We start from the raw sequence: 12,500 nt of genomic DNA on the forward strand, positions 1-12,500 counted from the left end.
AAGGTCCAGGGTTTGATTGCCGTTCTTAGTGGTGGCGCATATTTGAGTCCTTGGATAAGGCTTTTTATTCACATTCTCTTACCGAAATGAGAACTATTTAAATGAATGATATAAATGCGCATATTCGTTTAGTTTCCTTTTTTATAAAACTGTTTACAAGTGTCTCTTATCTTTTAGTTTATTTGTCTGACGCGTAGAACTATGCTTGATCTGCTCTTGTTCTCCTTCCCCGTGGACTCCAATCATTTGCCCGATAGCTCAATTTGTAGAGCATTCGCTTTATACTCAAAGGGACCGAGATCGATCCAGGATAAAGTCGGAGACTTGCCCGCTCAGAGCGGGATTTGAAGCCAGGACCTCCCAAGCGAGTGTCATCTCGCTAGACTACATAACCGCATCATAGCAGGCCATCTTATTGGGCAGGCAATGGATGAGTGTCTATATAAACACATTTGATCATTGCGTGGATGTAGATTTTCGTTCTAATGGCTTCCACTCCTCTTGAGAATCTCTTTGCCCTTTTCGGACAGTATGCTGATGCCAGTGTCTCTGAAAGTGCGATATGTGGTCTTGTGGTATGACACTCGCTCGGGAAGTCCTGGGTTCGAGCCTAGCTCGGCGCATAGTTGAGTGCTTGGAAAAGGCTCTTTACACACATTCTCTCACCGCACTCAGGTGTAAAATGAGTACCTGGCCGTCAACAGTGTTGTCTCTGTCCGAAAAAAATTGTAATATCGCCTAACAGGTGTCATGTCCTACATGTTAAGTGTTGCTGTTGGCCAGGGATCCTTTGTAAAGCGCTTTGAGCACGTTTAGTGGATATTGCGCTATATAAAAGCTCAATTTAAAAGCACAATTTCAATTTATATTTATGTTAAAATATTCATTCATCTACAGGGCCCCATTGCAGAGTATCTCATGAAGAATGCCATGGACAGGGGAGGATGGGTCTTCTTTCAAAATTGTCATCTTGCTCCTAGTTGGATGCCCAGGCTGGAACGCCTAGTGGAGCAGATTGACCCGGATGCTGTGAGTTGCTACAGAATAACTAAATTAATTAATTCTTTTTTTAAAATGATAATTAATTAATTAACTTTTTTCATCCAAAATGAAATTGAGTTTACGAACGTGAACTATAAGAACGAGTAAGTAAATTAATTAAATGCTATATAAAGATTACATTTACATAATTTTATATATAGAGAAATATAGTAAATGAAATAAAAAGAATGATGCGTGTTGTAGATGCTTATTGAGTTACATATTGACTTGTTGTTTTCAAAACGATATTGACATTTGTGTGTTTGCAGCAACGAAGGCGGATCCACACTTCTCTCTGCCACAGGCCAGTCGAATCATAAGCGTAGCCTTCTTAAACTCGTAGCCTGACCCTAGCCTAATAACTTATATCGTATGTTTATGGCGACGACCGCGAGCAGTGATTTGTATTCCATAGTTCCACCGATGAGTAACTATTGATTTGTTGTTTTTTTAAAAAGCACAAATATTGCATAACGTACATTTCACTTTTTAAACTCATAGCCTGACCCTAGCCTAACAATTATATCGTATGTTTATGGCGACGACCGCGAACAATGATTTGTATTCGATAGTTCCACCGATGAGGAAATATTTGGGGGTTTTTTAAGCACCAATATTGCATAACGTACTTTTCACTTCATTTCGGCAGTGCCAGACACTGTTATCGAAGGCTACGAGCAGAGACCCCATAGGATTTGTTCCATCTTCTGTATCTCCTTTTCTACTGCCCCTTTGGCAATGTCAGCCTTGGACTCGGAACACGGCCCTGAAGGCTACGAGCAGGGACCCCAACAGGATTCGGCACACCTTCTGATATCTTCTCTTCTACTTCCCTTTGGCAATGTCAGCCTTGGACTCGGAACACCACATTGAAGGCTATGTACGGGCAGAGACCCCACAGGACACGTTCTACCCTCTGTGTCTCCTCTTCTACTTCCCCTTTCGAAATGTCAGCCTCAAGACTCAGAACACGGTCGTGATTTGTTAAGCGGCTATTAATACTCTTCAGCAATATGCGATAGAAAGTTATTTGTAAATTTTCTTCATGCTTTTGATTTTAAGGCTCCTTCTCGTAAAACAGCAGTGGTGTCTTTATCCTTTTACAATGTACAAAGGTCGAATTGTTATTTATATCTAGTTCTTATGCACCTTGTGAATTCAGTGTTGGGTCGAAACGAGCTGAATAAACACAATGAACTCAATTTTAAGTCAAGATAATAAGATTGAATAATGAAATTTGAACTCTTTAAAGTGATGAATAGATGGCGAATAAACACTCACCGCCCCCCCCCCCCCACTCTCTCTCTCTCTCTCTCTCTCTCTCTCTCTCTCTCTCTCTCTTTCTCTCTCTTTCTCTCTCTCCCCCTCTCTCTCTCTCTCTCTCTCTCTCTCTCTCTCTCTCTCTCTCTCTCTCTCTCTCTCTCTCTCTCTCTCTTCCCACTTTTTTTTTCTCTCACAGGTACACAAGGATTTTCGCCTGTGGTTAACCAGCATGCCGAGTCCGATGTTTCCCGTGTACATTTTACAAAACAGCTCCAAAATGACAGTAGAACCACCGAAAGGTATCAAGGCCAACCTGTTACGCTCCTATCTGGGCTTCACAGACAAATACCTCAAACATTGCCCTGGAAAGGTTAGCAGATGAAATAGATGTTCAGTTAGTAAATGTCACAGTAGTGGTGGTGGTGGTTGTGGTGGTGGTAGTTGTTTTGGTAGAATTAGTAGTAGTAATAGTAGTAGTAGTAGTAGTAGTAGTACTAGTACTAGTAGTAGTAGTAGTAGTAGTAGTAGTAGTAGTAGTAGTAGTAGTAGTAGTAGTATTTGTAGTAGTCATAGTAGTAGTAGTAGTAGTAGTAGTAGTAGTAGTAGTAGTAGTAGTAGTAGTAGTAGTAGTAGTAGTAGTAGTAGTAGTAGTTATAGTAGTAGTAGTAGAGGGTAGCTTGATGCTGATTTATTCCCCTACCAGTTCATATGAAACTGATTATCCATTTCATAGAAATCACTTGCTCTAAGGGACAATTAGAGAGTTCCTGCAGTAGTCCTGTATCTCGATAGCCTTGAAAGCTTACACGTCTGAATTCCTCAGACTCAGACCTTCAAAATTATCTCCTTTATGTTGTATACAAAGATTCAGCCTTGTCGGCAAATTCTGGAACGCACGTCAATAGTTATTTGAAGGTATAATTCGTAGCCCGATCTAGACAACGACTCTTGGCGGGATCCGAGTTTAGCCATTGATGTCAACCCTTTAAATAACCGACCACCTTCAACATTGCTATATTTTATATCAAGACTTCCCTTTTATTGTGCACTTTGTTAATCTCTGTGAACACTACTTCTAGGTCGCTTAACTCTCTCCTTACCAGCTATTTTTAGAATTTCCCCCGAATATTCACACCAACCCAGCACAAAAATAGACTTTTCTTACTCAAACAGAAAAGTAAAAAGTGAACTCTACAACACAGTGTTTAGTATTTATAGCTGTAATCAAAGCATTTCTTTAAATTTTGTAATGTACAAGGAACGGTTACATCTTAACGAATGTGACGATTTTTCTATGGGTGGTAAGGAGAGGGTTAAAGGATAGCACTCTTTGAGCTGGGGGCTGAAGTTCAAAAAGCGTAGATTAATTTTTTTATAAGTCAAATTTCCTTCATCCATCTATCCAATGCACAAATTGAAAGTGACTTGCTCAAGGAAACAGATCGCGGAATACATCGCTTTTACATGCGGCTATGTGGTCTAGTGGTATAACACTCGCTTTCGGATTGGAAGGTCCTGGGTTCGAACCTCACTCGGCGCATAGTTTGAGTCCTTGGCTATTTACTCACATTCTCTCACCGTACTCATGTGTAAAATGAGTACCTGGTCGTTAACAGCGTTGTCTCTGTCCGAAAAATTGAAATATCGCCTAACGGGCGTCATGTCACGACCTAAATGTTAAGTGTTGCTGTTGGCCAGGGACCCCTTGTAAAGCACTTTGAGCACGTTAAGTGGATATTGCGCTATATAAAAGCTCATTTAAAAATTATTTTTTTTTTTACATTGTTTCAGGCCAAAGTATTCAAGCACCTCCTCCTATCAATCTGCATTTTCCACGCTGTCCTGTTAGAGCGACGCAAGTTCGGAGCTCTTGGCTTCAACATCCCGTACGAGTTTACAGACGGCGACCTTAAAATATGTATTGATCAGCTGAGCATGTTCTTACAAGAATACCAAGATATTCCATTTAAGGTAGAGTAACTAACATAAATAGTGCCCCCCCCCCTTTCTCTCTCTCTTACTCTTTCTCTCTCTCTCTCTCTCTCTCTCTCCTCTCTCTCTCTCTCTCTCTCTCTCTCTCTCTCTCTCTCTCTCTCTCTCTCTCTCTCTCTCCTCTCTTTCTTTCTTTCATTCTCTCTCTTCCTCTGTCTCTCTCTTCTATAGCATTTTTACAGAGCAATATCCACTAAATGTGCTCAAAGCACTTTTCATGGATCCCTAACCAGCAGTAACACTTAACATGTAGAACGAGACATGGCGCCTGTTAGGCGATATTACAATTTTTGTCGGACAAAGACAACGCTGTTAACGGCCAGGTACTCATTTTATACCTGATCACGGTGAAAGAATGTGAGTAAAGGGCATTTTACAAGGACTCCACTATGCTGTAGCGAGGCTCGAACCCAGGTTCTTCCGATCCTAAAGGGATAGTCATACGACAAGACTGCATAGCCTCTCTCTCTCTATCTCTCTCTCTCTCTCTCTCTCTCTATCTCTCTCTCTCTCTATATATATATATATATATATATATATATATATATCCTCTCTCTTTTTCTCTCTCCCTATCTCTCTTTCTTTCTCTCTCCCCCTTTCTCCTCTCTCTCTCACTTTATATATATATATATATATATATATATATATATATATATATATATATATATATATATATATGAAGAGTGGTTTTCCAAAACTCCTTAACTCCGTTTTATTTCCCATTTTGAGACATTTAGGACTATTTCCCCTATAATTTCTCATTCGGTCTATTATTTGATCATATTCAAACTTCAAATTCACATAAATCTAGAGAAATTCATGTATCAATTGATGTTTAAAAATAATGTCTATATTTAAATTTATCTCATGGATGAAAAATCTAAACAAGTAGAAAAAACGATTTAACAAGTTTTGGAAAACCAGCCTTCATATATATTTTATATATATATATATATATATATATATATATATATATATATATATATATATATATATATATATATATATATATATATATACACACACATATAAATGTATGTGTGTGTGTGTGTGTTTGTGTGTATCTTTTGATCTCTTTGTATGTGACCCGCCGCTTAAATGTGACATCATGTGTCATGGAGGAGCAAAGGTTAGCTGTTTACCTAAGTTAAGCAATTGGAACTATGAAGTTTCAGGTTGGGGGAAGCTTGGGGGGGGGGGGGGGGCAGTATTTTACTCATTTTTTGCCTTTAAAGAGATCATAGTTTTCATTCGCCTTGGTGTTGCATAAAATAAATCAACTATATTAAATACTGTTAAAAGACCCATTAATGGAGATGTAGTAAAGGTTGTGAAAAAAAAGTGGAAACAAAAATATGGACATAATATATGGAGTCTTGATTCCAAAATTAACCAAACATTTTAATCGAATCAAATTGAAATGACATGGACAGGGCATGCGTATTTATTCTAATTTTATTTTCCATTTTTCATCGATATACACCATGGTGTGAACAGTGTTGACTGGTCCCAGATGGTGTAACCGTGTGTCCGGTGGGCAAGAGGTCACCTACTGTTCTTCTATCTCCCTATAACTGGTTTTAAGTTGTTTTCTGTCTTTGTCCTGGCCCTTGTCGGAGTCCTTGGCTGAGAGGGAAACAGTCGGATGTATAGTTTTAGTTTAGAGAAGTGATATTTTTCCCCAATAAATGATCTCTCTGTTATGTACTGGTAGTTATATTATTGTTTTCCAACATATCTTGTAAACATCTGAGTGTATTTATCTTAGTGGGATCTTGTGCTGGATGAGACTTTTAGGTGATCTCAAATTAAGTACATTTATGAAATACTCTTGGAATCTAAATCTGTCCCTATTTGAAGTAATTATCCTTTGTCTTAATTTGTATTGGGTGCTGTAATTGTAACGACTGAATAGACGACATTTTAAAAATATTTTATGTCTCTTTCATAAACATAATTTTTTCAAAGATTAAAATGTTTAACACGAAACATTGACATTGTGTTCGGGATGAAAGTTGGCTTGGATTAAAAATAAAAATAGGAGAAAAGAGAACACGTGAGTTTTGAAAAAAAATACGAGATAGTCCACTTGATTATGATCTTAAAACGGTCCATATTTATTTATTTGCAAGTCAAATAATAATGTGGGAAACAATCTCTCTGGTGCCAGGTCTTGGTGTACACGGCGGGCCACATCAACTACGGCGGGCGTATCACAGACGACTGGGATCGAAGATGTGTCATGAGCATTCTCGCAGATTTCTACAACAACAGCGTCATCTCACCGAGTCATATTTACTCCGAATCCGGCATTTACCGACAGTTGCCACCGGATGCAGAGATTAATGTAAGTATCGGCGTCGTGGTAGAATCAAGAAGAAGGAGGAGACGAGCAAACCTGAGATGTGACTGAAGGATTCAACTGGTGTGTTATGTCGTAGTGATTCATTTGTGCGGGTGTGTGTGCGTGTGTGTGTGTGTGTGTGTGTGTGCATGCGTGAGTTCTTGTATACATGTGTTTGTATGTGTTTTTGTGTATGTGTGTGTGTGCGTGAGTTCTTGTATACATGTGTATGTATGTGTTTTTGTGTATGTGTATGTGTGTATGTGTTTGTGTGTGTGTGTGCGTGAGTTCTTGTATACATGTGTGTATGTGTTTTTGTGTATGTGTATGTGTGTGTGTGTGTGTGTGTACGCATGATGTTTTACAATTGTGTGTGCCTAGAAACTGTTCTGTCAACAGAGTGGGCGCTTAACAAACTAGCTTTATTATTATTATTATTATTATTATTATTATTATTATTATTATTATTATTATTATTATTATTATTAGACGCAAGTGACCAGAACTATGCTGCAATTGACCCTAAAGCATGTCATACGCACACATTGCTCAGAAGCAGACTGTCAAATACCACAGATGCAGCAGGGTGATGAGTGGGACACTTTCGCTTTTAAAAAAAAATTCTCTTTGATCCTACCCCCAGCTCCTCTCATTCTTTCAACCCTTCCTCACTCTGTCATTTCAAACACGCAAAAAGAAAATGGTATACTAGTTAAATTCATCATGTATGGCAAAATAGTTACTGGAAATCAGGGTCAAAATAATAGTTGTTTTGTTCACATAAGCACATTAATGTTGAATTATTAACTTTACCTGGTCTAAAAATAGATCAACAGTAATTTTTTTATAAATTTTACCATTTGTTTCATAACATATCACTATCTAGACAAAATTTGATGCATGATCGAATATTTATGAGTATGTGCCTCTTTTGCCACCTAACAACCACCTATTTATGGAGATTAACTTCTAAAATTTGCAATAGAAAGTTAGCAGTTTTAGCACGTGCCACAGATTAGTAGTCTGTGGCACGTGCTACCAGACTCTTGTTTTGACGACCTCATCTAAATGGTTTGCTCTTATATTCTTCACACGTGTACGGGTATTACACTGTGAACCTCCACTTGCATTACACAACACAAACAATGAACACGAGAGGACGAGCGTTTACTCTATGAAGCCTTATTGCTATAGATAGTTCGAAGATGACGTCACTCATGTCTTTGTTATTGTTTTTGCCATTCGCGTTTATGAGTACTTCTCACTAAAATGTATTAACCAGACTATAAACCTTCAAGGTTACACACAGTTTGTGTGTTGGCCAGTTTTACTTCCGGATGGCAATGTTGTGAACTTCTTAGCCAAGTGCATACTATCTATAGCTTTAGCCGAGTTGTTTCTTGTCACGAGTCACCTCACTAGATTTTTATTGAAGTAGAAGTTACAAATGGCGTCTTTCAAAGTCGACAGATCCTAGTTTATCCCAATAGGCTTCAACAGTCGTGACGTCTCTACCCTCGTAATGAAGCATAGTAACTTAGTAACTGGTTCTAAACTATCGTAACAATGGCGGGTGCCCTTATGAAATACTTTTCTGACGAGCATAACAGTGTATGCAGATGAGAAAAACAGTATAAATCTGATCATATTTTGACTTTTATATATTCTGATCACATGACATGTGAAAACGGTCTAGCCAGCATGAAGAATAAAAAGTACCGATTTTCTTTTGTTTGGAACCAAGCTGCTGGTTCCAGGGAGGGCGTGACATCAGACTATTGAGTCCTATTGCTATAGCGTAAATAAACAGTATAAAATACTTACAACACCAGGATAAGACGTCAGCGTAAAGCAAGGCGCATTCTCGCAAATCGAAAAACTTATTATCCCAATTACTGCAAAATGCCTTTCCTAATACATGCAATTAAGGTTTACAAGTAAGAGTTAAGCAAGACAGCTATCTCGTCAAACATGGTTCTCACCGGAAACATTTTGGTTTAACCATTCACTGGAAAATAAAATTAAACTCTTAAGTCTAGAAATTGGACTTAAGTCACTTTTAAAGTAATAAATGCGTCTTAACTCAATAAATTACAGCTGAAAATCCCTCAAATAAATATATAATTCTGATCAGTCTTACTTAAATCAAATTTTCTTATTCTGATCGACTTCGGTATAATACCAGTTTAAATTGTTGGATTTAAAGCGTTTAAATGGATTTCATTTTTACAGAAATATTTAGAATACATCCGCGGATTACCCATCAACGATACACCGGAAATATTTGGTCTCCATGACAACGCAAACATCACATTTGCCCAGAACGAGACGTCCACTTTGTTGCAGTGTCTTGTGGAACTTCAGCCCAAAACAGCATCAGGGAAAGGACTTACAAGAGAGGAGGTAATAATCGGATAAGAGTCGGGTCCTGGGTTCAACTCCCGTGGCTGCAAAATTTTTATTCTGGCCAACGTGAACTTATTGACAGGTCTGACAACCCATTTCACTATGAGTTCATTGTTGTAATGGAAATCTCAAAAAATGACGCAAAATATTGTCTATTATAACAATGTTAAACAAGGCCCATGATTGCGTTCGGATATCAGATTTGCATATATGTACACGTCGTTTCTGGCACTTCTCTATAAACTTCATTTCTTGTTATATGAAAACATGAAGTTACTGAAGAAGAGAACCCATACCATGATAAATAGAGGAGAGAAAAACAAAACAAAAACAAACAAACAAACAAACAAACAAACTAAACAATACAGAGTAATTTGAGATTGCACTTTCTCCAAACATTTCTCCCTCTTTGGTCTTCTTTGTCTATATTGGTACCGTTTGAAGTCTTTTGCTTAGAGGGAAGCAGTCAAATAGATTGATCTTAATTTATGTCTTATATTTTTTCCATGTTAATCAACTGTCTATTATATTATACGACATCGATGAGTTTTTATTTTATTTTGAATCTTTTACTATTTGAGTATATCTCTTTCGGTGGATATCCCGTTACAAAATTAGTTTGTCTTCAGAGATTTTGGCGGTCCCAACAGCTCAGTTGGTAGCGCGCCCGCTTCACACGCAAAGGGTCGAAATCGGTCCCGGGTGAATTCAATATTTTGTTAACCCCTCGCCCCGCCCCACCCAACCCTGTCCACCCAATAGTGATTGGGTAGCTGGCTATTCTAGATCTGGCGGAACGTACTTTGCGATAGACTGTCGTCTTATCCAAAGGTTAGCAAGTGAGAATTGTCCGTTTCCTGCCGTAGAAACTGGGATAAACTCGGCCTAATAATTGATGATAAATTGTCGATTAAAAAGCAGGCGTTGAGGTAACATAAATATCTGAAAACGTATGTAAGAAACACTGCCAGTAGCCCCTATCCGAATAATATTATCAGGTTAACCCAGCAGTGATTGGGTAGTTGGTTCTGTTAGAGCTTGTGGAAAGTACTTTGCGATTGACTAGCGTCCTATTCAAAGGATCGAGAGCAATTGCTATTGTCCGTTTCACGCTTCAGATACTGAGATAAACTCCGACTTCATGGGCCTCACTCACGGCTCTGAAGGACTACTTTTTCCCCCTAACAGGTAATGGAGACTGCAGCCAACAACATTTTGGAGAAAGTGCCCCATCCGGTAGATTTGAAAATCGTGACAGAAAAATATCCAGTGATGTACGAACAATCCATGAACACCGTGCTGGTGCAGGAGGTCATACGGTAAGTGAAATAGTATTCGCAACCAATCAACATGGTCATTTTGCCATGAGGTAGCAATTTCTAATGAATGGCGTGTGTCTCACTACTGTGTTATGATTATCTATCCATGCCGCAAATTCCTCACCACATTCGTGTACCACAGTCGCGAACCCGCCCGGAAGTTTCGTCACAACGTTATGCTGGACTAGATGCTCTGCGGTCTGAGATGAATCAGTAATCAAAATTGAGTGTTTAGTAAACATTGGAATTAATTGAAAAACGTAAGACTTTTATCTCATTGGCATGGCATTATTTTGACTTGAGTTTCTGAAATAAAAAAAGATATTTAACAAAACTATACATAACAGTTTTTTTTTAAATACCGAAAACGGATTTTTTCCATCTCAAAACCATTCTTAAGCCAAAAACAAATAACAATTAAGGGGTAATTCTTCACAGAAAGGAACAAAAAATTCCTACAAATACGGTGCAGAATCTTTTCCACCTTCAACTTCTTTGAGGAAATCACTATTGTAGATATTAGGAATGCAATCTCAGTATTATGAATATGGAGATATGCAGATTAACAGCTTTCAAATCTGTTGTATTCGTATTCGTGTAATGTCAATTGTTATGAGACTACATTCAAATCACGTATCCTCGAAACACATTATGGTATATTTGACACAAAGTCTAATTGTCTTCATTTCACCAAGAAAAAATACTTGAGCTTTTATATAGCATAATATCTACTAAACGCGCTAAAAAGCTCTATACAAACAGGGACCAACAGCAACCCGTAACACGTAGAACGAGACATGATGCCTTTTAGACGATAATTCAACTTTTTTCCGACAGAGACAACGCTGTTAACGGCCAGGTATTCATTTTACACCAGAATACGGTAAGAGAATATGAGTAAAGAGCATTTTCCAAGGACTCAACTATACGCCGAGCGAGGCTCGAACTCAGGACCTTCCGATTCGAAAACGAGTGTCATACCACATGACCCCATAGCCGCAGTAAAAAGAATAAGCTTCTTCAAGATTAGTATAAAAACACAATTTTTTTTAATTCCATGGGAATTTTCCCTTAATACGAAAATGATATATGGGAAATATATAAATACATAGACGACAGAAACTTAATTTTTACACAAGAATAGGGTCGGAAGGAAGTACAAGTTCTTACTAGTTTAAATACAGTGAAATAGAAATATTTTTAAACTACAGTCGGATTAATAATATTAAAAAAGGTCCTTTAAAAAATATAGCCTTTTAATGATTATACAAGTCTACAGATTTAATCAAATTATAACTTTATTTAAGATTGAAAAAAGGGTTTGAACATTAAAAGGTACCTATTTGATAACATATAAAGAAAGCACAATAGACACACACATACACAAATCTTGTCTTGTTGTTGTCCCAGGGTTGCTCCTCCTTTTCTTGAATTTGAGATTGCTTCTCGTGAAGGAGGTGTGTAGTATGGGTACTTCTACACTCTTGACCGATTACCGAATCAGATGCAGGGTATATTGAGAATAAGCGTGTTTTCTTCAAATGCTATTTGCACACAAGATTTTATCACTCTCCTTTTGTGTCTGGATTAGTGAGTATTCGCAAGAGTTTTAAGGCACCAAATATTAACACTCCTTTTTGACACGGGGGTGTGTTATTATGACAAACGTCTCTTTTTATTGGTAACAGACCTAGGCAATGCAACCAGCCAGCAATGGGAGCGATCTATAGATAGTATGCAGATGACGTCACTCAGGCCTTTGTTATTGTTTTTGCCATCCGCGTTTGTGAGTTGTTCTCACTAAACTGTATTAACCAGACTATAAAAGTTCATGGTTACACAGAGTTTGTGTGTTGGTCCGTTATACTTCCGGATGGCAATGTTGTGAACTCCTTGGCCAAGCGCATTCTATCTATATTCACATTTTCATCCAACCTAGTCACCGATCACATGATTAGTTGCTGTACAACGACTGGACATTTCTGATTTCTTTATGAAAGTTGTAAACACCCATGAGTCATGCTGAGCAAAATAACATATTGTAACGTTGGATATTTCTCAAACTGTGAGCACTTTTCACTATGTGGGTCTATTTGATCACACTTTGCAATGTGACCAATAACCTCGAGCACATC

The 12,500-nt window shown here is 38.0% G+C and overlaps 1 protein-coding gene across 1 annotated transcript in view; it reads left to right on the forward strand.

The window, feature by feature from the left end:
* LOC144978482 (dynein axonemal heavy chain 1-like) overlaps nt 1–12,500 on the forward strand; it is a 169,865-nt gene that overhangs the window by 140,947 nt on the left and 16,418 nt on the right. The window contains exons 73-78 of the mRNA XM_078924625.1: nt 898–1,029; nt 2,501–2,674; nt 4,096–4,275; nt 6,467–6,643; nt 8,873–9,043; nt 10,235–10,365. Coding sequence (XP_078780751.1) covers nt 898–1,029; nt 2,501–2,674; nt 4,096–4,275; nt 6,467–6,643; nt 8,873–9,043; nt 10,235–10,365 — 965 coding nt within the window. The remainder of the gene's footprint in view (nt 1–897; nt 1,030–2,500; nt 2,675–4,095; nt 4,276–6,466; nt 6,644–8,872; nt 9,044–10,234; nt 10,366–12,500) is intronic.

This window comes from Berghia stephanieae, chromosome 8 (assembly GCF_034508935.2).
Source record: "Berghia stephanieae isolate SIO BIC M18660-M18661 chromosome 8, UCSD_Bste_1.3, whole genome shotgun sequence".
In the NCBI taxonomy this organism is placed as follows: Eukaryota; Metazoa; Mollusca; class Gastropoda; order Nudibranchia; family Aeolidiidae; genus Berghia; species Berghia stephanieae.